We start from the raw sequence: 26,771 nt of genomic DNA, 5'->3' as shown, positions 1-26,771 counted from the left end.
AAAGCCCATCACAACCAACACAAGGCTGCACAACACATGACACCACAACATCTCCACTAAATGTTCATAACTTCTAAATTTAGGCGCCATAGACAGACCCGAGGTCTAATTCCAACAAATCTGGCCCACTCCCTAATATGAGTCTGACACCCCTGTTTTAGAATAATGCTAGGCTATAAAATCATACATACCCTTAAAAGTTTGGAACTCAGGTCTGATCATAGTGGCACGCTAACCTACTTCACGCTGGAAGTGACGTATTCTTATAGATTGTTGTTGAAGGAAGTGCTCGGCACACGCGGTGGTGGACATTTATTAAGTAGATGGTAGATGGTTAGCATAATAGTTGCGGCAAGCTAACTGGGAGTATTTCGTCTTCCAGTAATAAATTCAACGCAAGGTATGCTGTTGTTTTAAACTTGCGTATAAGCTAGCTTGCTATAGGCTAACGTTATTATACGTGCTTAGCTGTTTTAACATGATCCCTGCCTATTAAACTGTGGACAGGTAAGCCTTCAGAAGGCGTTTGAACACACGTAACTTTATATGCACCAAATAGTATCAGTGTCGCCTACTTGACGTAAAGCGGTTCAAAGTTAAAGTTAACGTCGTTAGTCTACTCTTCAAGACAGTTGTTTATTTAGCAAATCGTAATTTCGTCACAAGGTTGTTTGCAAGTTCACCGGCAACGACATTGAATCACTGTTGTCAGTAACTTAACTGAAGTAGCTTATTTAGTTAATGTGTTATACGTCTTCTCGACCATTAATCATTTGTGTTGTGTATCTCGTAGAACTGTGTGCCATGGCATCAGACTGGTTGGGCAGTCTCGTGTCCATAAACTGTGGAGCCACGCTTGGTGTATACCAGGGAGAGGTCTCTGCTGTTGACCCATCCAGTCAAACACTCTCTCTGAGACAACCATTCCACAATGGTATCAGGTGTTCTGTACCTGAGGTTACTTTTAGGTAGGGCTTCACCTGTTTAAAGTAACATGCAAAAGAAGATGTAAGTACAAGTGCCTACTTTGATAAGCCTGTGTCAATATTAATGGTACCACACACACACTTTGCCAGTCCTTTGTATTACTTCATTGTCAGTGTTTTAGTTGTGGCTCAACAATTTAAGACTACCTGTTGGTGCTACCTGCACAGTGCCATGGACATTAAAGACCTGAAGATCCTGGACATCCCTAATGTCAGAGGGGCCATGAACAATAACACTGAAGCCAAGCCATCCACTCTGCCTGCCGAGGATAAAGGCCCTGTGCCCATGAGTGCCCCCATCACCATCCTACGCAGAGGTGAGCATCATTGTGGACCAAGGGTTCTTAAATCTCCTGGTGAAGCTCCTGAATCGTACCCGGTGTACTGTATCCTGAACTGTACCCTGTTAATGTGTACTGTATCCTGAACCGTGCCCTGTGTCCTCTGTTTGGCCTTGCTTCACACACACACATAAGTTAGACTCAGTATGAATAGCTGAATAGTTGTCGGCAGGTAAACTGTGCCATGAGTTAGTTAGTCAGATGCATAGACTTGGAAGGAGGAGCAGGATTCAGAACAGCTGCGTTAGACAATGCAATATGAAAACAGAGCCTCTCTGAACCAGTCTAGAAAGATCATGAAACCTAATCCTAATGGAATACTCAGGCATAAATATATTTTTCTGAGGCTTCCTCCACATAGTCCTTGGTTACATTCTGTTACTTAGCCTACCAAATGAAAATGCTTAAATGGACCTAAACCCACTCACACATCTCCTGGCTCCTTCGTTTGTGGTTTGTAGATTGTGTAATATGGAGAATAGCCACCATTTGCGCAGTGAGCTCATTTCACTCCAAACGTAATGTATTGTCCTTATTCGTCATCAGCTGTTTCACCTGTGTTTTCACAGTTACGGTTTCTTGAGATTATAATTACAGTTGTAAGAGGAAATGGAGCACAGAATGTCACTGTGGCAAAGTGAAGCCAGGCACAATTACTGATTCCCAGTGTGGATAATCCATCTTGTCTGGGTTCGATGGTGTGATGTTTACACAATGTGCTTTTTTTCTTGCCTGTCCACATACCCTTTGTATTCCGCCATCTCCTCTTTGTGACTAAAGGTTCTCATTGTTAACCTTATCCCTGGCTTAATGACACACAGCGGTGTGAAAACCACTCATAGCAGTGTTACAGCCAGGCCATCTCCTCTTTGTGACTAAAGGTTCTTATTGTTAACCTTATCCCTGGCTTAATGACACACAGCGGTGTGAAAACCACTCATAGCAGTGTTACAGCCAGGCCATCTCCTCAGTGTAATCTCCTGTTAACAGTCAGCTGAAGATGAGCCAAAGCTTGTAGCTGAGTATATCTTATCTTAGCGGCTCACCTCTCCTTCACTATACCCTGGCTAGGCCATGACGTTTTGAATTGGCTGGAGTCGCTTTGAGATAGAGGCAGTGGTGCGTTTCCCCAAATTGTAGATTAACAGCTGCTGTTGTTAATTGATGGAGAGATTTGTTTTGAAAACTTTTAGTCATCACAGTGTCTGCTGAACAACGCTTTCTGGAATTGCAATCTTGCTCGGGATGAGTGTCTGTGTGTGATATCAGGCATCCCATAATAAATCACTGACTTTGTTTTTTTTTTAGTTTGTGTTCACAGCATATTATGTATGCAGCAGGTGCATGTCTGTTTTGCCTTGGACGTCACCCAGCATGACTCGCAGTAAAGGGGAGGAAATCGTGCCAGTGCATGAGCATTGCTGTTGATTTGGCCAGGGGTTGTGAAATACAGTGGACGAGAAGTTCACAGGTGTCCTGTTGCTGACCTCTGGTTGACAGTCGCACGCAGCTGTTTGCATTCCGGTGGTGTGAGAAGTAGAGCTGGTTTTCGTCCACCATGTGCACTCCATTAATTAAGTATAAATAAGTATAAGTATATATACTCTTTTGATCCCTTGAGGGAAATTTGGTCTCTGCATTTATCCCAATCCGTGAATTAGTGAAACACACTCAGCACACAGTGAACACACAGTGAGGTGAAGCACACACTAATCCTGGCGCAGTGAGCTGCCTGCAACCACAGCGGCGCTTGGGGAGCAGTGAGGGGTTAGGTGCTTTGCTCAAGGGCACTTCAGCCGCTTTCTACTGGTCGGGGTTCGTACCGGCAAACCTCCGGCCACAAGTCTGAAGCGCTAACCATTAGGCCACGGCTGCCCCCCAATTAATCTATATGTAGGTGTTCAGATTTGGATGATGGCCCCTGCTAATCTGTTGATAGTGTGTCTATTATTGCATTCATGCAGTGGTTAAAAGTACTGCCTCCGTAAACTGTCTCCGTAAGCCGTAAGGTGTGAGACATTAAGCAAAGTGATAAGCCACATATAACACATCTCTTCGTGTGGTCATGTGATGTGACCTCTGCAGGTGAGATTTTACCTGAATTCTGTAAGTTATTGCTGCCAAAGTGCAGATGTGTGTTTTTGAGTTTAAGCACAACCTCCTGTAACAGATTCACTCAATGGTCGTAAGGCGTCTATATTGCTGTGACATAATAGTGACAGTCTATAGTGAGGTGGGATCCTGAAAGCGTATATTTAGGTTATTTATTTTTTGAATGTAGGTAATTCTTGAGTAGGCCAATTCTGTCCTGCTTTTGAAGTTGCCATGACACCTGTAAGTTGGGTGCACTTTATTTTCCAAAGTGGTTCAATAAGTAAGGGATAATGTATAGAACGCCGGTCATTATTGGGAAAATAAGTGCTGACAGGGCGAACCGGTCCCCGACGCGCAGCGGAGGGGTCTTGTTCCGCCCTGAAGGGACTTATTTTCCCAATAATGACCAGCGTTCTATACATTTTCCCGCTTATTACATGGCTACTTGCCAAACCGAAACAATAAACTCCCCACGATATGACTCTTTAGCCTACATAGCCTAGGCTATAGCCTATTTGTTACCGTTTCATCGTGGCTTTTGCTGAGAAACAAATAGTACACGCTTCAGCACACGCTGAACTTGAATCAAACATTCTTTAGAACACAGCTGATCAACCGTCTGCTTTCACTTTTGAATGAAGTTCCAGTCCTTGCGTAGTGATATGAAGCAGATATAGAAGCACAAAACCCATTTTCCTTGACAGCGGTCTGTTACGGCTCCTACACACAGCTGCGTTCCGTCAACGCATGCCAGTGGGTGTTCCCGACGGTAGCTATGCAAATGACTTGAAGTAAAACCATAATGTGATTGGTTGGTGCTGTCCGTAGATTGGCTTGATTGGCCGGTGCCGTCTGTCGGTGCAGCAACAGCTGAACTTCTCAACGCGAGCGGCGGGAGAAACGCGACGCAACAGACCCACAATTCAGTTCGGCAACGGATCACGTGAGCCCATGTAAAGTGAATGGGATGCGTCTCCAGCAACGCTATGCACGCAGCTGTGTGTAGGAGCCGTTATACTTAGCAACGGTCTGTTATTGAGAATTAGCAGACCACCGAACGTTGGGAAGGCCCATTCAAGTCAATGGAGCATTCTTCAGCATTATGAAGAGCCGTGTAATAATAAACATTAATGTATCATTTAGATCTTAACTCTGATAAAAACTTCAAGTTGTGTGAACTGCGGTCAGTCATGATAAGATGAAGTTGTTTGTGCAGACAGGCAACGTGTCGTTGACTTCTTGCGTTCTCCTCTGTGGCTGTTCCACCCCTCCGGCTCCGTGTGGGGATTTTCCCAAGGGGCCGTCTCACTGGCCGCGCCGCCCCGGGTGGTTCCGTGCTGTGGAAACTCTGGGTCAGTTCCTCCGTGGCGTGGTGTCACTGGGGCCGCAGCGCTGAGGGCCCCTGGGACAGGGCTAACCGTCCGCTGCCCACTCGCCGACGCCTCCCAGAAGATTCCCATAGCGTGCTAGCAGCCTGTACCAAAGTTCCTCTTTACAATACTTGTGTGACTAAGATCAATAAACATCCCCCCTCGCTGTGTTTGAGCGCCTAAAGAGGCAGTTATGCAAGGCCTGGGCTACGTGCCGCACTGCCCCCCCTCTCGCCCCCCATGTCTTTTCTTACTCCGATATCTCTCGTTTTCTATCTCTCTTTCCTTCACCTCCATCTGTCTTTCCTCTGCTTTCTCTCGCTCTCTCTCTTTTTCTCCACCACTTCCTTTTTCTCTAGGTCCTCTCTCTGTTCCTCTTCCCTCTCTCTCTCTCTCTCTCTCTCTCTCAGTCTTTCTCTCTCCAGTTGCTCTCTAACTATTCTGGCCTGGTGCAGGAAACCCCTTCGCGCCCCCCCCCCCCACCCCAAACACACACACACACACACACACACACACACACACACACACACACACACACAGGAAGTGGTGTAGTCTTGGCGAGCCGTGCATGGAAGGGCAGACCGTATCAGTGGTGGAAGCACTGTTTACCTTTGTCTTTTTTATTTTAATCTGCAGCACGGCTCGGGCCGGCGGCCAAGGACCTAATGCACAAATTGCACAGGGCTCGAAGTGCTGAGTAGCAGGGGCCAGGCTGACCCTTTCACACGCAAAGCCAGGACTCACTGTCTCGCCCCGAGCTAGGGGCGGGGGGGGCAGAAGAAAGAGAAGCAGGGAGAGAGAAAAGAAGGGTAGAGGAGAAGAGATAAAAAAGAGAAGGAGTGAGGGATGCAGAGACGGAGAGGAGAGAGGGAGAAGCGGGGCTGGGGAGGAGGAGGAGGAAGAGTGGGAGGAGGAAGGGGCAATTGCTCGTGCAAGATAACGAGTGTTCTCTTAATTGTCTTCCAGGAATCTTTGTGGGAGAGTGAGGATGTAGTGGAATGTAGGAAATGGAAAAATGCCCAAACCATGCAGTTACCACATTCTTCCCCCAATTCACAATGGATCTGTACAATCTGAAACAACATGGAGTTTTAAATAGTCATGTGAGTTAAAAAAAAAAAAGAACTGTTAATAACTGGCAAACACACAAACACAACACACAAACACATGATTACCAGAAGCCCAACTAAAGTGTGTGTTATAGTGCTGAAGCAGGAAGTTGGCTTTACAGGCTTGTTGGGTTTGCTGTGGCCCTGGTCTGCCATCCATCTCACTCTTTTCCTTCCACCTCTTGATAGGGCCATGTTACGGAGGTGTTGGGCCTGACTCGAGCATTTCTTTTTCACTTGTCACCCTATTTGTCTACATTCTCTGTGCATTCACTTGCATACTATTTTCACTATTGCATTTGAAATAGTCGTACAATTGTGGTCTTTCCCCGAGTTTAAGAGTAGGAACTCTGACTTTGTGTGGTGTTCCAATTGTACTTTTTTTGTAGTTGGAGGTCAGAAATCTTAACTTAATGAGTTTGTGCAGAACACAATTGGGAAATGTCAACGTCAAATGTCAAATTCCAAGTTGTCAGGAGCGCAGCATTAACATTCTTGTTTTATTTTCATTTGCTTTGTTTAGCTATATTTTTCATGTAAATTCTTTCATTTCTGTTTACAATAATAAAACCCCCCATTTTTTTCATATTAGTTGTCGTTTACGACAGTAATCCTGAGAGGCAGACAGATAGACACACACACACACACACACACACACACACACACACACACACACACACACACACACACACACACACACACACACACACAGAGAGGCCTGCTAAGGTTTTTTTTTTTTTTTCAGACTGGCCTTGCGACACCACACACACACAATGACAGACACATGCAGCCTCAATTGTCACTTTCCTCTCTGGTTGGCTGTCATGGTGATTAGTACATTAGGACTAATCCTAACGTTTAAGAGAAACAACAACACTGAAAAAAGGAAAGTTCTGTATACCTGGTAAGCAGTGTTAGTGTGTGTGTTTCTCTTAAGCCTTAGACCCTGTGGCCATGCCCTTTCCACCGCACACACACACACACACACACACACACACACACACACACACACACACACACACACACACACACACACACACACACACACTGTATTGGCATTTTATTGTTTCTGCATAGCCAGAAATCTGTTAGGGTTGATTTCTTCCATATTCCGTATGTTTTTTACCGACTTTGGTTGACATGTTCCTGACCAGGGAGGAGGTTATAGTATCAGAAAGTCAGACCAGACAGCAAGAGCAGGGATGACTGACACAATGGACGCAACTCAGCATGTAGCATAGGAATGCTGTGAACACTTGACTCTGCTGACGGTTCCATCCGTTTGTTTTGTTCAGTCTGCTTGTGGTTCCTTGGCCCGTTTTCCTCTCGTGTAGTCGGCCATATTACTTGGGAAGGCCCTCTCTGGCTTCAAGTCATTGCCTCTGATTCCCGCTCCTTACTGATGAAAAGAAGAATATGTCCTTGGTACGAAGTCCTTATGTGGGCCAATGATTCCTGGTGGTGGAAGTGGCCTTTAAGGCTCTTTGGTTTAAGGGGTCAGTGGGCCTGAATGAACTGGGAAGATGGAAGCATCTGTGTGTATGTATGACTGACGGTAGGCTGTGTGTGTCTGTGTTGCATTTGTGTGTTGCGTGTGAGCTGAGAAGATGGAAGTGTCTGTGTGTATGATTGATGGCAGGCTGTGTGTGTGTGTGTGTGTGTGTGTGTGTGTGTGTGTGTGTGTGTGTGTGTGTGTGTGTGTGTGTGTGTGTGTGTGTGTGTGTGTGTGTGTGTTGCGTTGCGTGTGACCTGAGAAAATGGAAGTGTCTGTGTGTATGACTGATGGTAGGCTGTGTGTGTGTGTGTGTGTGTGTGTGTGTGTTGTGTGTGTGAGTGTTGCGTGTGAGCTGAGAAGATGGAAGTGTCTGTGTGTATGACTGATGGCAGACTGTGTGTGTGTGTTGCGTGTGAGCTGAGAAGATGGAAGTGTATGTGTGTCTGACTGATGCTAGACTGTGTGTGTTGTGTGTGAGTGTTGCGTGTGAGCTGAGAAGATGGAAGTGTCTGATGGCAACCTGTGTGTGTCTGTGTTGCGCCTGTGTGTTGCGTGAGAGCAGCGAACATGAAGAGTGTGTTGGCGACGCTGGCGTGCCACTGCCCTGTCTCGGTACACGTTCGCGTGAGAGCTCCACGCCACTGGGGCTGAGCACCAGGTTTTTCCAGTTTTTTTCTTTCTCTCTCTCTCTCTGTCTCTATCTCTCTCTCTCGCTCTCTCTTTTCTTTTTGTTCTCATGTTGGTTCTTTTTCTGGTATTAGCTTTTGTTTGGTTTGTGTGTGTGAGTGTGTTTGTCTGTGTGTGTGATACTCTGTGATCGTGTGCACATAAGGTTCTATTTCAGTGAGAGAAGTGTTCCCATGGCGGCTTGTTTTTAAGTTAGATCGGTAGGTGTTTGTAATCAACAATCAAGCCTATTTAACATTGCATTACATGACGCAGGATACAACAACAATGCAAAATTGCCTATTGGCAGTCGCAAACGCATGGATCCAGGATCCAGAAAGTTCCTCCTTCATGGTACCACATGCGCTGCCTGCCAGTAGTCTGAATTTCCAACTCAAGAAACAAAGCAACAAAAACCAAATTACCAACAAAGCTACCTTAGGGTACGTTCAGACTAAGCGTCTTTTTCTGACATAAGAAGTTGCACAGACCGCTTTTTCAGTTTGAAAAAAAAGCTGCCATCGTATTGTTCCAAAAAGCAGCTGGAAGCATCTTTTTGCGATAGACAAAGTTACTAACGTTACGTGTGGGTTCAAAATGTCGCGGAAGAGAAAACTCACGTTGGCTATTGCTTTTGGCATGTTATGGTAAAGTTGTGAAGTCATGTCAAACAATTCCCTATGTTCAGACACTAAAACGAGTCTCTCGACCCGTGGTCACCTTCTCCATTTTTTACTTGGTTGTCATGGGAAACCACAGGTCTCAGTAAACTGCTTGTGATTGGTCATCTGTAAAAAAGACAGCATGACGTATGGCGTTTTTTCCGCTAGAAAGACTGTTGCAGTCACGTTTTAAAAGAAGCTGACAACTTTTTTGAAAACATGGTCTACTCCATAGGGTTGTAATGTAAAACGGACGCCGGCAGCTGAGAAAAAGACGATTAGTCTGAATGTACCCTAAGTTGTGTGCTTTTGCAGTTTTTAAAAAATCTGCCATCTTTTTTGTTCCAAAAAAGCAGCTGGAAGCGTCTTTTTCGGTTATCTGCTTGTGATTGGTCAGCTGTCAAAAACAGCAACACATAGGGTGTTTTTCCACTAGAAGTTGAACATTTCTCAACTTAAAAAACAGCTTTAAGTTTCAGAAAAAGACGCCCACGATCATGTTTTAAAAGAAGCCGAGGACTTTTTTGAAAACATGGTCTACTCCATAGGATTATAATGTAAAACGGACGCCGGCAACTGCGCAAAATACGCCTTGTCTGAACATAGCCTGAATGTGCAAAAACAGCATCACCAACAGAGCAGCCTTTGTGACCATTTCCTCCTCGTTGCTGTGGCCATTTATGATCCCCCTCAGCAACGACTTCCACCAGTTTTCCCCTCCTAATAGATAGATACACTTCTACATATGATATGCATAAGGTTTCACCTTCATCCTTGCCCATTTCAGACTGTCATTCAACTAGTAGTTAGTAAGACTACTAAATAACTCTTGTCGCCTTGAGCTGCTAGAAATAAACAAATGAACGTGAATTTGGTGATGTGGGAAAAATGAGCGGAAAAGCCGTAAACTGCCTGCTTGTTACTTAATGGAAATATCCACATCTTGGAAGAATACTTTTTAAGCCATCATTTGGAAGCTGGGGTGCTCCTCAGATTCTGTGTTTCTCTACCTAATCGGAGTCCAGATGTAGTAAAAGTCTCTCTCTCTCTCTTTCTCTCTCTCTCTCTCTCTCTCTCTCTCTCTCTCTCAATTTCAATTTCATTGTTGCTTTATTAGCATGATTGCAGGTACAGGGTTGCCAAAGCACAAAACAAAACATTGTAATAATTTGTACAAAAACAATGAGAACATTGAGAACATTGAGGGAAAGGAAATGTCAAATGTCTCTCTCTCTCTCTCTCTCTCAGTAATATTTTGGCCTAAAGCCCCTTGTGTTTCCCAGCTCTTGACTTCTTCTCCCTCCATCTCCCAGGAACACCCCTGAACTCTAAAGCTGCGCCCCAGCCCCCCATCCAACCGCCCCCCCGGAGGAACAGCACCCGGAGCAGCTCAACAGGCCCCCTCAGCCGGCCAAAGGATGACTATTGTTTCGGTGACGGGACGGAAGAAAGCCTGGACACAGACTTCGACTTTGAGGGCAACCTGGCGCTCTTTGACAAGGCTGCCGTGTTCTCGCAGATGGAGCGCCATGGCAACGGACCACGGCAGCGGACCACGCCTGGCAACCCATCCGCACCCTGCTACCGGCACAATGAGAACGTCCTGGAGGCGCAGCCGGTGGTGTACAGACGGATCACAGTTCCTCAGTATGGGGGGAAAGAGTACTGCACTGGTAAGACCTTACTGCCTTTGCGTCATCTCAACACACTGGAACACTTTCACAGCTCTCTAAATATTCTCTCTCTCACACACAGCGCACACACACACACACACACACACACACACACACTCACACACTAGAGGTGTCAGAACTACTGATTTTTACTAGTCGACTAGTCATTGTGTACCGGCACAGTGCTGGTGGTAACATCACCATTAGTGCTAGGTGTTTCAGTGCTAGGTGTTGGCAGCTGGTATTTCATCTTTTCTATGGCTATCCATAGCCGTCATGTTCTTATTGGACTTTAACACAGCTGGACACAACTTGGGTGTCTGTGGAACAGGTCTCATTTTTGGTGAAGTACTTCCATACATAGGAATGTCTAGCCCGTTTAGCCTTTAGCCATTTTGTCCATGACTACTTGACTGCTACCTACTAGTGATATTAATAGTTGACTTGTCAACTAGTTAACTAGTTGATTAAACCCCTAACACACACACACACACACACACACACACCCTGTCTCTCTCTCTCTTTCTCTCTTTCTCTCTCTCTCTCTCTTTGACACACTCTCTCTTTCTCTTTCTTTCTTGAATTGCTCACACTCTCACACAAACATTCTCTCAAATATATATACTCTTTTGATCCCCTGAGGGAAATTTGGTCTCTGCATTTATCCCAATCCGTGAATTAGTGAAAAACACTCCGCACACAGTGAACAACACACAGTGAGGTGAAGCACACACTAATCCCGGCGCAGTGAGCTGCCTGCAACAACAGCGGCGCTCGGGGAACAACAGCGGAGTTCAGGGTTTGCAAACACACATACGATCACTCTCCTGTTCTCCAGACCAAGCTGGCGATTGTCTTGTTCAGGACTACTGCTGCATCCTCTAGACGTTTTAACAAGTCAACATCAAGCCTCTGATTGGTTGAATCAGCAGTGCCCCACCCAATCAAAACGCTTCTTATAGATAAGATGGCGCAGCCAGCAAGTTGGCATGGGAGTGCAGCTGGGTCCCAGGATACCAGCCACGTAGGGCATCGAGCACACAGACATTGCCCATGCAACGCTAAAAATAGGCCCAGGGCAAACAAACAGTCAGGAGCAGAAGCAAATTGGCCTGTAATCAGACACACCAGCGTAAGGAGAGGAGGGAGCAGGACAAGGATGGACAGATGGGGAAAGAGGGCTGTGGGTGGAGAACAGAGTACAAGCGCACTGTTGTGTGCGTGCTCGTGCGTGTCCGTGTCTGTGCGTGCATCTGTGTGAGTGTGTGTGTGTGTGTGTGTGTGTGTGTGTGTGTGTTTGTAATGGGAATCTAATATTGGTAGGCTGAAATTCTGCCAGCTACTCCCTAAAGAGAGAACTATACTCCAGCAAGTGTTCTCTCCGTTAACTCATTGAGTGCCAAAAACGTAATATTACGTTTTTAGCTTTTTTTTTTTTAATTACGAAACTAGACACTCTAACACACCTTATATGTGATTTTGGGAACTCTATGATGAATGGAAATTAAATATATGACGATCGAAAACTTATGAAAACGCACAATCTGGACATTTTATCTGGACATTTAATCTTAAAACTCTGCTTTTGATGGTTGCCGCTTTGGGTTGAATCAGTGACACATGCACGTCAGGTCAAAACCAGGCCATTTTCGTGGGTTTATCACTAGGTGGCAGTCTCGCAAGGTCACTTCCCGGAAACTTTACAGGCAACACTTCATATTTCATCAAAGACGCTACATCTCCATTTCTAGAAATAAAACAGGGATTTTGATGAAAACTAGCCACTGTTTAGCTTGGGATTTCTTAGGAACAGAGGCATGTGTCCATAGCTATACCATAGAATACGCTGTGGCTCTACAAAAATCGTCAACAATGATCAAGATTGCTGGCACTCTGGGCCAAAGCTTCCGAAAACAGTGCAGCATTCAATGAGTTAATTCTCTCCGTAAATTTTCTCTGTCTTTCTTATTCTTTCTCTTTTAATTTCTCTCTCTCTCCTAATAGGTAACACTCTAACCTTCTCCCCCCCATCTCTCTCTCTCTCTCTCTCTCTCTCTCTCTCTCTCGTGCTCTCTTAATAGGTAACACTCTAACCTTCTTCCCCCTGTCTCTCTCTTTCTTTCTCTCTCTCTCTTAATAGGTAACACTCTAACCTTCTCCCCCCCTCTCTCTCTCTCTCTCTCTCTCTCTCTCTCTCTCTCTCTCTCTCTTAATAGGTAACATTCTAACCTTCTCCCCTCTCTCTCTCTCTTAATAGGTAACACTCTGACCTTCTTCCCTCTCTTGTCATCCTCTCACTCTCCCACTCCTCCCTCTCCTTCACCACTCATTCTTCCCTGCACACACAGCCCAGGGAGCTGGCACTGTTTGTTATTCTTTCCCTTTTTTAAAGCCTTTTTTTTTGTTTGTTTTAAGCTTGAGTGAAGAGAGTGAGCAAGCGAGCGAGAGAGAGAGGGTTGGTTGGAGAACGAAAGAGTGATGGACTGGACTGAAAAGGCAGACGAGGGGACCAATTCAAGCCCAGAATAGAGTCGGGCCCCGGGGGAACCGGGTCCTTTTCCATAGGCCCTTAATTAGAGGCCAGGCCAAGCAGGTCAACTGCAAGCACCAGAGAACAATGGCAAGGGCCCGCAGGAGAACAGTGAGCGGGAGTGTGAGCGACTCTTGGCACGCATACGGACATGATGGTATAGAACACACACACACACACACACACACACACACACAGAGGCACAGGCTGCTCCAGAGATAACAGTCTCTTCCTGTTCGGAGTGGATGAACAAGAGAGTCAGCAGCTGCCGGAATCCAGCCACCTTGGCTTACTCCCATTGGCTAGAAAACGGACAGAACTCTTTGTCACTGACCTATAAGGTCCTGCTGATGGACTAAAGTGAAGCTTGAGCGTTGTTCTATTGGCTGGAGAGAGGTCAGTGTGCTCTTTGAGTAGGAGATAAAGGCTGTGGCGGCGGAAGCAAAGAACTCCACGATGCCAAGTTCATTAATTTCTTATATATCGGAACACCTCGCAGGCCGTTAATTCTGCTTAATACCTGGTTGCCACTTATGTGTGTAAGCCAACCTGTTCAGTTGCACTACTTTCTGTACACATGGACTATGATAACATTGGTTAGTTTGCTTGGCTAGAGCTGAATCCTCTGTTACCATGCCTTGCTGGCTAGATGTCATGTTTATTATGACTGTTATACTTAACATTCAAAAGGGCATTGACATGGAACAGTGGTGAAACATTATTATTTGTATTTATCCTTTATCAGATCTACTTCATATGACTTATATTTTCTGATGTCCCGAGAAGCCACTCAGAAAATAGTATTTCTATAATAGGAGGGGGGGGGGGGGGGGGCAATGCCTGTGTGCTCGATGCCCTATGTGGCTGGTATCCTGGGACCCAGCTGCACTCCCATGCCAACTTGCTGGCTGCGCCACCTTATCTATAAGAGGCACCATCAGGGTTCTGACGTTTTATACTCAGCTTGAATTGGGTTACCCCTTTTTTATATGGCAAAAATGTTGATTACATTTGCGGACACCTTGGTATCCCTAGTCATTTTTTTGCGTGTGAAATGCAAGGTGTGGCGTGTTGCGTGTGAGCTGGTTGAAATGCGGGTGTCTCACGCCCAATGCGTACAACTTGAGAACCCTGAGCACTAGGAACACCTATACTCTTTCACCTACACAATAGTAAACTGTCCTGCACTCTTGTACAAGAGTCAAAACTTAGCTTACAGCATCTGTATTTCTCTCTCACACAGACACACACACACACACACACACACTCGCGTGCACGCACGCACACACACACACAGACACACACACTCGCGTGCACGCACACACACACACAAACATACACACACACACACACACACACACACACACACACACACACACATTCTGAGAAAACCATGCCAGTCACTGTTACACAACTCGCATACCCAGGCATCCTAGACAGGCAGGCTGGCCAAAGTAAACTGGTAGTACATGAACACCTCACGCATGAATGGCTCAATTTTAGCCTCCTGGTTTATTGACTTTTCATCGATCTGGTTCCAATAATTATGTAACCCTTCATCTCCTGGCATGTCAGCACTCACTATTCACTATTCAGCACTCACTATTATTATAAGAATTCGGAGAAATCGGAAAGACATGTTTTATGTGTCTCATGGTTGGAAGGATGCAGAGAAGGTTGGCATGTGCGATATAAATAAAGTCAGTGGAAGCTAGTTTTGCAGCCTCTATTAGACTATGTTTTGGAGTGTATTTTGTTGATTCATTTGTGTTTTTATGGAGTAACTTGGACTTTTCTCATGTCACAGGTGAGCTATGTGTCAGGTGAAGCAAGGCCAGTGAAGATGAAGAGGCAAAGAGGCTGTAAATAGCAAGATTTAATGAAGCACTAGGAATAATAATAATAATAATAATAATAATAATAAAGCATTATTCAATCATCTTTTGTATCCATGCTCTTGAAATAGCAGCAGAGTAGAGACAACAGGATGGCAAAGTCTGAGCCCTCCCATTATGAGTGACGAGTGGCATGGGTCAAAACGTCTGAGGAAGGAGCATTTAAATAGAATGACTTGATAATCAATGCACACTTTTTTAAAATCTTGCCTACACTCTCATGCTAGAAGTAGTCTATGCCCATAGCTTGCCTTGCCCCTGGCTGTATAGTGTGCTTTGCAGAGCTCCACAGCCTTGAAGTCTCAGTCAGGCTGTGTGCTCCTGGGTCGTGCCATGCCCTGGTTGGGCCCCTGGGCAGAACAAGTCGGCCACCGCCTCCTCTCACTCCTGTACGAGTGCCACACCTTTCACTTGACACCTTTACTGTGCCAGCAGCAGGAAGCAGGAGGGTGGATGGGTACTGGGCTGGCAGGATAATCCTCTTCCTGTGCAGCCTGTAATTATCGTGCCGCTCCAAACAGCCCTACATAAACAGCAGCTCCGCTATAGGAACACACACATGCACGCGCACGCACGCACGCACACACGCACGCACACACATACACACACACACAAACACACACACGCATAGCATACGCATACACACACCCGGATGCACATACACATACATGGGCATAGACACATACTCACACACACACCTCCAAAGCCTCTTGTATAAACACACACTTACCTGTAATCTCACTTTACACAAAAGTCAGTGTACCAAATCATATGTTAACGCAAATCTTTCTACACACAAACACACCACACACAGACACACACACACACCCACAGACACACAGACACACACACACTCATGCGTATCGGGCCATACTCCAGAATGTACCAGAAGATGTTTGCGGAAACAGCTAAGATTAAGGGGGTTTTGATTGCCTGGAAACGAGTGGATTGACCGGAATGGCTTGTTCAGATTTTGTAGTTATTTAGCGACGCCTAAAGTAAACGACAAGGGAAATTAGGGGTGTGCTGTTTGTTCACAAGATGACCAGAACACTTGTCACTCGTTTATCTTACTAAGGACCCACTTTAGACAGCAGGCAATATCCAGCCTGTGTAGGCTACTAAGCCAGTTTAATGCAAACTGATACGCACGCACGCAGGCACGCACACAGGCACTCAGGCGTGCAGGCACGCACGCACGCAGGCACGCACGCACGCAGGCACGCACGCACGCACGCACGCACGCACGCACGCACGCACGCATACACGCATACACGCACGCACGCATACACGCATACACGCATACACGCATACATGCTAAGCAAACATATTGCCACTCTGGGCATAGACACACTGCCAACCAGTGCTTTTTGTGCTCTCTCTCACACACACACACACACACACACACACACACACACACACACACACACACACACACACACAGAGTGAATCCATGCTCTTCAAACAGAGTGAAAGCGAGTGAGTGGCAGCCCTCCCCTTCTGGCACTGTAGCTGTTGTCACCGTAGGGGTTGGAAGACAGCTAGCTCGCCAGGCTGGTAATTGACAGCCCCACAGTACAGGCCTGCACAGCACTCTGTGTTCCTATGCAGCTCGTGCCCCTCCAGGTCCCGTCCAGGCTCTGGGTCATGGCAGCCCTGGGCTCTCATTTATTCTCCATCTGCTGCCCTTCTCTTCTGCCCTACACAGGGGCATATTTTGGGAATTCAGAGAAGGGATTTATCAATTGTGAAATTCTGGGCTGATACCGATGGGAAACAATATAACAATTTGCCAGATAACCGATGCTGATATTTTTTTTATTATTTGTTTGTGTACTTTGTTTTTGTTGTTAATGATGCCTTTTAGTTAGCCTGGGTGCCAGCCGAACTTAGCTTCGCCCACAACATTTGAGGTCGGGAAGTTCGTATCGTGACTAGAATCTGGGTATGACGTGTCAGGCTACCTTTTAGTGGCAAGGAAGAAAATATTAATTACAAAAATTACCAGAACCATTTACAAGTCTTTCAGGCCTTCATAGCACCATCTCTGAATGCCCCAGTCAGCATATAACACAACATTTAGCTAGCACGGAATTGATGCGACATAACTGGTAAACGTCAACCACCGCCATCGGTAAATGTGATATCAATTTGCTGATAGCCAATCCAGTCAGCAGGGCCAGTATTGGCCCGATTGTGATGTAAGGCCAGAGACGATGCCAGAGACGATGTTAGGCTCTTCTAACCTGTTCTGCACAATAATAATGAACACCTTCAGGTAAAGGTCACCTGCCCTCTAAACTTTCCACTACTGAAGCTCACCTGTCTCATGGCACAACTCTGTACTCTGCTGCAGCTCACCTGTGTGACATCACAACCTCACCTATCTTACAGCCCAACCTCACTCGTGCACCTCTTAAGCTCACCTGTGTTCCATCACAACCTCACCTATCTTACAGCCTAACCTCGCCTGTCCACTGCTGCAGCTCACCTGCGTGACATCACAACATCGCCTATCTGCTGCTGTTGCAGCATCCCCATCCGATACTTGATACTTGCAGTAACCAGGTCAGGTCACCTGTCTGACTCACCTGTGGGTCCCCGCCCACTGCCGTCTCCTGCTCCCTGCGGCCCCGGTTATCTCCTCGCGTGCTGCCTCAGCTGTGTACTACAGGCCACCTGGTCGAGCAGGTTGAGCATTGCGTGTGTGGTGTTGCGTGCATCTGGGCAGTGTTTTTTTCTCGGTGTGTGTATCTACTGTGTGTGCGTGCGTGAGTCCGCGAGTATGACTGAGTGAGTTAGATTGGGCTTGCCAAAGGAGTATAGAAGAGATGACTGACGGACAACGAGAAATCTTACTCATCTACCATTTTATTATTATGATCTATACATTTTTGGACATATACATGTTTATGTAGGCAATATTTTAAAACCGAGTAATGGCAATAAATCACAAATGGAATTGAACTGAGCGAGGGTGAGAGGTCGATAGGGGTAAGGTCACAAGAGAGGAAGAGGGCAGTGTTTGAGAATTAAGAGGGGAAGGGGGCGTGGGGTATTGGGGCCTTTTGCATGTTTGCACAGATGAATTGTATTGGGGGAGAGAGGAGAGGAGGAACATGTTCGGCACTGGGAAGCCACTGCGGTGGCATAGGAATGCTTGTCTGAGGCACCTGTTGGAATGGCAGCGTGTGTAATTAGCAGGAGGCCTCCGCTCCCTAACCCACCCTCCTCTTCCTGTGCTCCTGCAGCTTGCATGCTAGCGTGTAGTTGGGCTTATCACTCGCGTGCAGCTGTGTGTGTTTGTGTATTTGTGTGTGTGTGCTTGCGTGTCTGGGCGAGCCTTACCACTTAACCAGTGCTCCCTGGTGTACTCACATATACACACACACACACACACTCAGGCACTTACACACGCAACATACACATTGTAATATGTTCCCTGTCGTTGTTCTAGAATGATAAAAGAACATGGGTGTGGAGATAAGCAGAGTGATAAGCAGTGCAGCGAGGCACGACACCTGAATATGTGTGTGTGTGTCTGTGTGCTTGTGTGTGTGTGTGTGTGTGTGTGTGTGTGTGTGTGTGTGTGTGTGTGTGTGTGTGTGTGTGTGTGTGTGTGTGTGTGTGTGTGTGTGTGTGTGTGTGTGTGTGTGTGTGTGTGTCTGTGTGCGTGCATATGCAACCTTTCCCATTTAGTTGCAACATACAGTACACCTTCCTGTGGGTGGATGCGATGTGTGAATAGTCCCCTCCCGTGTCTGTCTGTGTGTATGGTATGTGTGCGTGAGTTTCTTAGAGAGAGAAGAGAGAGAGAGAGAGAGAGAGAGAGAGAGAGAGAGAGAGAGAGAGAGAGAGAGAGAGAGAGAGAGAGAGAGAGAGAGAGAGAGAGAGAGAGAGAGAGAGAGAGAGAGAGAGAGAGAGAGAGAGAGAGAGAGAGAGGAGAGGAGAGAGAGAGAGGGAGAGGAGAGGGAGAGGGAGAGGGAGGGGAGAGGAGAGGGGGAGGGGAGGGGAGGGGAGGGGAGAGGGAGGAGAGAGAGGGGGAGAGGGAGAGGGAGAGGGAGAGGGAGGGGCAAACAGAATGGAAGTTCACTGGCTTTGTTCGTATAGTGTCTGTACAGCATTAAGTAATCACTGTGGCATCTGCGGAGCCTTCGCCGCCCTGATGAGCTCTTCACAGGAGGATATTAACGTCTTAACTGCTTCCCTGTGGCCTTGGTGCCTGCAGAGCCTCTAGACAAGGGAATTGCGGGCTGAAAATGCGCTCTGTATATGTTGCCAAGACAGATAATAGTGTGTGTGTGTGTGTGTGTGCGCGCGCGTGTGTGTGTGCGTGTGTGTGTGTGTACATGTGTGTGTGTGCGCGTGTTTATTACAACTGTGATTATTTTTGTATCACTTTGAGTCTGTTCAACAGGAGTTTTGATTGTGTCTGTGGTAATTGTGTGTGTCTATGCTTGTGCTTGTAATAGGTGGTGTATGTAAACAACATACACTTGTAAGCGTTAGCAAAGGTCAAGTTAAAAGGGCAGGTCACTAACTGGCAGCAGTGCCAGATGTGAGCAGTGAGCGGTAATATAGATAGGAAATGAACATAGCTGCCAGTGTAATAAATTCCAGTGTGGCTGTTGCTTCTTGTCCCATCTCCCACCCATCTAACTTTTGTCTTTTTTGTCGTTTCATCCCCCCCCCCACACACACACACACACACACACACACACACACACACACACACACACACACACACACACACACACACACAAACAAACACACCCATATCTCTACCCACACCCCCGCCCACACACGCACGCACACACACACACACACACACAAACAAACACACCCATATCTCTACCCACACCCCCACACGCACGCACACACACACACACTCATACTACCACCCACACACACACCCCTCCCTCCGTGTCCTTGCTGCAGACTCGGGTCTGGTGGTGCCCAGCGTGTCCTATGAGCTGCACAAGCGTCTGCTGCGGGTCAGCGAGGAGCATGGCATCTCTCTGGAGCGCAGGCTGGAGGTCACCGGAGTGTGTGCCTGCCAGATGGCCCTCACACTACTGGGAGGGCCCAACCGGTTAGTGTGTGTGTGAGAGATAGAAGTTCGATTATATGTCTATGCAAGGGGTGTGTGTGTGTATGTTTGAGTATATGTGTGCATGTTTGAGCATATAGTTTCACCAGGGTGTGTCTTTGGCAGGGTGATTTGGTAAGTGTTTGTGTGCCATAGTGTGTATTAGTTTGTGTGCTTGCATGGGTGTGGGATTGAGGGAGGTTAATGTTTAAGAGGGGAGAAAAAGATGTACTTTTGTTAAGATGGATGGATGTGTGTGACCAACTGGTGCAGAGTGTGTGTGTATGTGTGTGTGCGTGCATTTGTGTGTGTGCGTGTTTGTGCACACGTACACTTAACAGACCCTGTTTACTTGTATGTTGCAATGGCATGTTTGGAGTGGGATGATCCGGCTCAGACTAAACACAAGACTCGGCCCTCCTATTCAACGTGTTATTTCCTCAGTTGTCATGGGGATGTATAGCCATTATTGCTCTGTGACACGCTAGCCTCTCCTGTCCCCGTTTCGAGGCCCCAGATTCCTCACAGGCACCACCCCCACCCCATCCCCCCTACTACACCCAGTGTGAGTAAACAGTAGACTCCTCTCGACCCTGTAAAAGGCTCAGGTAAAGCCGGCCCAGGTGAGGACCAGGTGTGTCTGGAGGCCAGTCGTCTGCAATTAGACGTGTCTAAAAAAATCAAGAGATCTGACCCTGGTGCTCCTGTGCACCTTTACTACTGCCCGTCATTAGCGCTTCTCTTTGAAGAGCGACGGATCTACTTTATTCCGGTGTTATGGAGCCTTGGAGCAGAGCTGGAGGAGCAGCAGGCAGATCTGCAGCCCCACCACCACCACCACCACCACCACCTCTTCCTCCACTTCCACCTCCCAAAAAAAAAAGTGTTACTTCTTATGTAAATGTAGCACAACCACCTTTCGCTATCTCTTCCTCTCTAACCTCTTGGCACGGCTACAAACAGTTGCATGAGACTGGAGGGAAAAAAAAAAGATAAGCGACTGCAGACGATCTGGTCCAAAGGTTTCTTTTGATGGTGTCGGGTATTATATAAGGTGAGTTTTTGTTTAACGTACGTCAGATGGCTCACTGTCCCACTAGCTAGTAATGGATGAATTCAGCACGGCACGTAAGGCCCCACCGGCCCCGCTCCAAACCTTTGCTCTGAAGCTGTTGCCAAGGGTCAAAATGAACAGCTTGTAGGCTATTGTAACAACTCAGTTTGCATAAAGCATATGGTTATTGCTAAACACAGCTAAATATAGCCTATTTTGAATAATAAGCACAATCTTCTGAGTGTTATTTGGAACCTCTTGCTACTTTTTAAGACAATGAAACCTACAAAGTTGATTAGACAGCAAATATTTCCCAGTGCTTAGGTGTTCTTTGGTGTTCATTTTTAGGATGTAGAATATTGTACAGGAATGTTGTACAAGTACTTGTCAGAGGCTGTATCTAAAATGAGAAGCTAGATGGACAAAGTCCATTTTAGACCCAAGACCCAAACCTATGTGTGAGACCTTAACAAGTCTTTGAACAAACAAAACCAAATCTTGGATCAATGAAACAAATTGACCTGTTGTTTTGCAGGCTGTTGTGTGCAGCACTCACACGGATATGTTCCACTGACCCACAAATGCCCTCCTATTGATGAACCTGTCTATTGATTATTTGACTGACCTGTTACTCAGCTTGATCACTCCCTCTTCTCTCTCCGTCCTCAGTCTGAACCCCAAAAAATGGCCTCTGTGCCCCACAGAAACCCATTGATCAGTTGTTTGAAGGCCCCTGTCTGTCCTGAGGGGTACAAGTACAAAGTATGTTTAGTGACTAACCTCGTTAGTACTCAGAGTAAGTGTTAATTCATCTAAAAGAAAATTGTCTTGGCTTTGCCTTGCGTGGAGAATGAAGCAATAGGCCTCTTCTATTATGTTTACCACTTTAGTCACATTCAAACAAGGAAGAAACTATCAGCAATATTACGAAGAGAGACAATGGAATGTCAGTGACACGAAACGCCATGCAACAGTTACAGTTAAGCTTCTCTCCGCTTCTGAGGCAACAGGTCATGAGTGACAAAATAAATCACCATATAAATCACTTGAGTTGATTGGCCCAGGTCCATTACTAAACCATGTACTTAGAAATACACCACTGCCCCTACTGATTTCTACAGTCACACAAACATGCATCACTGGTACACACAGGTGCTCTGGCTGATCAACCAGACTGATTGTTTGACTAATTGTCTGTCCCCTATATTCTCTTTACCCCCCACGCCCATCCAGACTGAACCCCAAAAACGTGCACCAGCGCCCCACGGTGGTGCTCCTGTGTGGGCCACACGTGCAGGGAGCCCAGGGGGTCAGCTGCGGTCGCCACCTGGCCAATCACGAGGTGGAGGTCATTCTCTTCCTGCCCAACTTTGTCAAGATACAGGAGGCCCTCACCCATGAGCTCAGCCTATTCGGACGGGCCTGGGGCAAGCAGGTGTCCAGCATCAGAGGTAGGTATGGCATGGCAAACAAAACCCCTGATGTCGGTCCGGTCCGAAAAATCAGTGGTGGTGTTGGAGAAGTTGCACATTAAAATGCGCATGTTCACTCAACTGAAGATGATGGGCAGTAAAGTACCCTTAAACATCTCAGTAAATTTACCTTACAGCAAGAACTTTGAGATGGCATATTAATGGTATATTAATGGGTAATTAGCATCAGCTTTAGGTAATTAGCATCAGTTGTCATGAGTGTCTGTAACTTAGCCAACAATTTGGGGCAGCCGTGGCCTACTGTAGGGCTTGTAACCGAAGGGTTGCCGGTTCGATCCCCGACCAGTAGGAAAAATGTGTAAAAAGTAGTTGAGCACTGCTCTCCCATGCCCACATCCACGGCTGAAGTGCCCTTGAGCAAGGCACCTAACCCCTCACTGCTACCCGACCGCCACTGTAGCAAGCAGTTTGCCTGTGTGTGCTTCACCTCACTGTGTGCTATGTTTGTTTCACTAATTCACGGATTGGGATAAATGCAGAGACCAAATTTCCCTCACAGGATCAAAAGAGTATATATACTTACTTAATGATTTTTGATGTTTGCATAGATTTGCTGAAAATCTCACCTGTTAGCTATATTAAATAGTCATAAATCACACTTAATTGGAATGTACTCTTATAACTCATTACCGAGGCTGAGGATGAAAGACATTTCAAAAGCTTGAAATACTGTAGTAATACTTGCTTACACTGTAAAGGTGTAATCTAATAGTTGTTGATACAAGACAAGAATTGTCTGCTGCCCTCTGTTGGTTGAGAAAGGAACAATTGTGTCCTTTTCACCTTTACATACTTTGTTTAAGCATTTTCTGAAGAGGTATGCTTTTATTTATTCAGTTCTTAGATCCCTAATCTCTTGACCACAATAATAGTGCATGGATCTTTTGATTGACAGTTATTGACTGATTGACTGAACATTTCCAAGGCTCTTGTTTTCTAATCTGTGGTTACCTGCTGTAGGCATTCCTCTCATTCTTTTTCTATTATGTAACCCCCCCATCCCAAGCAGACCTGCCAGTGAGCCCGGTCGACCTGGTGATCAACTGCCTGGACTGCCACGAGAACCCGCACCTGAGAGAGCAGCCCTGGTACCGGGCAGCAGCCGAGTGGGCCAACCAGAACCGGGCCCCGGTCCTGAGCATCGACCCGCCAGTCACCGGGCAGAGCCAGGCCCAGGGCCAGGGCCCGGCTGTGGAGGCCAAATGGTCACTGTGCCTGGGCCTCCCCCTGGCACTGGGAGAGGGCGCGGGTCGGGTGTACCTGTGTGACGTAGGGCTGCCCAGACAGGTGTTCCTGGCCGTGGGCATCAACTACTTGTCGCCCTTTGGCTGCAAGTTTGTCGTTCCCCTGCATTCAGCCTAGGCGTCGAGAGATGTTACATAGTTTCAAATAGCCTATAGTTTCAAAACACACTCACACACAAAGCACACATTCTACAGTTTTACTATGTTACACACACACACACCTCTGTCTCAAGAGTGAGATTAGCTATGTTAGGGGTGAATGCACATATCTGGACAGAGACCTACCTTTAGATGTGGCACTGTAAAATGGCTCTGTGCAATCAATTTTTCTTTTGTCGAGACTTCCAGGAGACGGTTACAAAAGCAGATGGTTTGGCTCGTGGCACTTTACCTGATAAGGCACTTTAATAGTCTGCTGCTGTAGGACTGCTGTTTGTGTTTTTGGTGGATGGGGAGGGGGGCAGTTAGGGGCAGTTAGGGGTTCACTAGGGTTCAGTGATCGCGTGCGGAGGCTCTTCAGAGGAGGAAAGACCATCAGAGCCGCACTTCCTGTCTCTTTTGTGTGTGGTGACACAGCTCTAACCGTGACCGTGGCAACCTTGGAGTCAGAGGCTATTTACCAAAGAGGGACCACTGTTAGTGGCACCTGACCTCTCGACCCCTCCTCTTTGACCCCTATGATTGGCTGGGGCCTCCTGGTACACTTCCTTTTTCCTGCTCGGAGTTTTGTGTGGGGAAGTCCTGACACATTGATCCATAGTAAAGCACTACATTCAAATACTTAACACTAATACCTAAGCCATGGACAACAGTTTGTCTGACTTGACAGTTTGGTTTGATTCTGGAACTTTCCCCTTGTCCCCTTCAGTCTCTCTATTGCAGTTTATTAGTTATGTATGTCTTCCTCTCAGTTAAACAGTAGGGTACATTGTATAAGCTAAACAATGATTTTGTGACAGCAATCAGAACAAAGGATAAGTGAAGGCTAAGTAAAATTGAATGTACTTAAAATGGAAATAATAAGGTCATGAGTTTACCCCTACAGGAACTTAATATTGCTGAGAAAGTGCTGCAGAGATTTCCTGAATGTTCCTTTGGTTACTGCCCATGAGGCCTTAGCAGTGAGATTTGCACTGACCTGGCAATCAGGTGTTTTTGAATTTCTATTTCAAATGTTTAGTTAACTTTTTTGTGTGTAATGGGGCATTTTTTCCCCAGCCCTATTTTTCAGTTAAACGTAGTCTACCTCCACACAAATGTGCTTGCGTGCCTGCAGATTCAGTTCCTAGTTATTGACAGTTCATGTGATACTGAGCCACACTGAAGAAACATGTTAGCAAGCCAATTTTGAAGTCTCATAGTGAAATTGACATGCATTATTCATCAGACATTAAATGTGATTACCACAAGTCTCACATGTTTTGGCAAACTTTAATATCTGAATAGCAAAATAAAAAGCATACCCATTGAGTGCCATTGTGGAGTTATTATAGTTGAAGAAGATTGATTTAATTATTAGGCTGGTGATGCAACCAGTTGTATTGTGAAGAGAATGCCTGTCTTTTCTTCATTAAGTGGCTGTTATTAACACAATGCTGATATGTCACTGGCAACAGGTTATACTACTTGCACAGTGATGAAAGATGTGCCCTATGCCGCCTTCTCATTTAGCAGACACTTGTAATTCAGAAGCAGCTTACAGTACAAGTAGATCTCTATACTACTGTGTGTATGTGTTAATACCACAGGAATAAATAATTTGATGATCATCATTGCTTCATCTGGGGAGGAATGTTCTTCTGTCATTTCAAGTTGTTTATGTCCACACCGTTTGGACACATTGTCCTGTAGTAAAACACTTTTACACTCAATTTGTTGATTTGTTACATTTGTACACATGTTGTGTAAACTAACACAATCTGTTGTGTCCATCTGCACTTTATTGTGAATTCATTAAATGGGTTTTTCAACCACCATGGTTCTATTCTGTTTGTGTTGGAGCAGTCTGCGGTGGGTATATTGACATTTCGAGATCCGCCGCTTCACTGTCAGGTTTCCGCCTGTTCTACCGGGGGAATTTCGGGAGGCCAAATGAGCTCATCCTCACAAGCTGCCTGAATGCCACTTTTATTACAGAGGTGCAGGGTGGAACTTGCCATCTGGTTTGTCAGCACTTATTCTATGTGTCCACAACTGCTTGCTTGCTTTCTTTTGAATGCTTTCTCTGAATTAAACAAAAATATGTAAACATGCCTATTGGATGCTGTTTTAACAAGCATTTTTCCACAGTTAGGTCAGGATGTTACTATTTTGAAACCAGCCTTCATCCATGAAGCACAAAGCCTCCTAGTGACCAATGCTTGCAAGTGCACTGACTGACAGTCAACAAATAAATGAATGAGACATTACACTCTTAGTATAAGAGTATAAAGACAAAGCCATGATATTTTAACAATCAGCATACAACTGCAGAAGGAATTCATTGTACTCCAGATGCAGGAGTGTTTTTACATTAAAAATGCATTACAGTTACACTGTATTGCTCTTGCAGAAATGCAGTAGGCTATTTTGGACATGTAACTGCATATAACATGCGTTCACATCAGAAAATTTGCAGTGTATATTCTGTACATCAGAATATTTGCAGTATATATTGCAGTTTTTTGTCCTATAAAGCAGTTATTTTCAGTAGGGGTGAAACCAGATAAAGAATGGAGACCAAGTTTGGCACAGAAATAGAGGTTTGACTAAAAAATGGAGAAGCAGTTAAGGCCTCTCTCCTTAGGCCTAATCAGCGTGGCCTGACTCAAAGTTTTTGCCCCCATAAGATCTGCTTTGAGCTATTCAACCCAGCCAACCTGATCATTTCCCACCTATTTTAGCCTACCATAAAATGCCTGACCTCTTTAGAAAGCTGAGACCCTGTAGTTTCTTAGGAAACAATCATATCACACAATTAGGATTAATTGTGTGAAGTACTGTCACAGAGGCTAAAATATATTGTTTTTTCTTCTTTCTACTGGGTTACAAACATTTTTGAACTGACCACATTTCAGCCCTCTAAGTCACT

General features: G+C 45.9%; 1 protein-coding gene across 3 annotated transcripts; it reads left to right on the top strand.

Moving 5' to 3' along the window:
• The first annotated feature begins 280 nt into the window (after positions 1–280).
• On the top strand, positions 281–25,675 carry LOC125307375 (enhancer of mRNA-decapping protein 3-like). Of its 3 annotated transcripts, none has more exons than XM_048263317.1 (7): positions 281–400; positions 794–968; positions 1,155–1,303; positions 10,037–10,396; positions 19,760–19,913; positions 22,198–22,415; positions 23,467–25,675. In XM_048263317.1, the coding sequence occupies exons 2-7, from the start codon at positions 805–807 to the stop codon at positions 23,817–23,819; spliced, it is 1,398 nt and encodes a 465-aa protein (XP_048119274.1). In that variant the 5' UTR covers positions 281–400; positions 794–804; the 3' UTR covers positions 23,820–25,675. The 3 variants fall into 3 exon arrangements, with proteins under 3 accessions (XP_048119274.1, XP_048119273.1, XP_048119275.1); XM_048263316.1 differs by lacking the exon at positions 281–400 and adding an exon at positions 419–507; XM_048263318.1 differs by lacking the exon at positions 281–400 and having other exon boundaries at positions 833–1,008.
• Positions 25,676–26,771: the final 1,096 nt, after the last annotated feature.

This window comes from Alosa alosa, chromosome 14 (genome assembly GCF_017589495.1).
Source record: "Alosa alosa isolate M-15738 ecotype Scorff River chromosome 14, AALO_Geno_1.1, whole genome shotgun sequence".
NCBI classification, from domain to species: domain Eukaryota; kingdom Metazoa; phylum Chordata; class Actinopteri; order Clupeiformes; family Clupeidae; genus Alosa; species Alosa alosa.
Note: the sequence above shows the minus strand (reverse complement) of the source record. Positions and strands in the feature narration are given on the sequence as shown.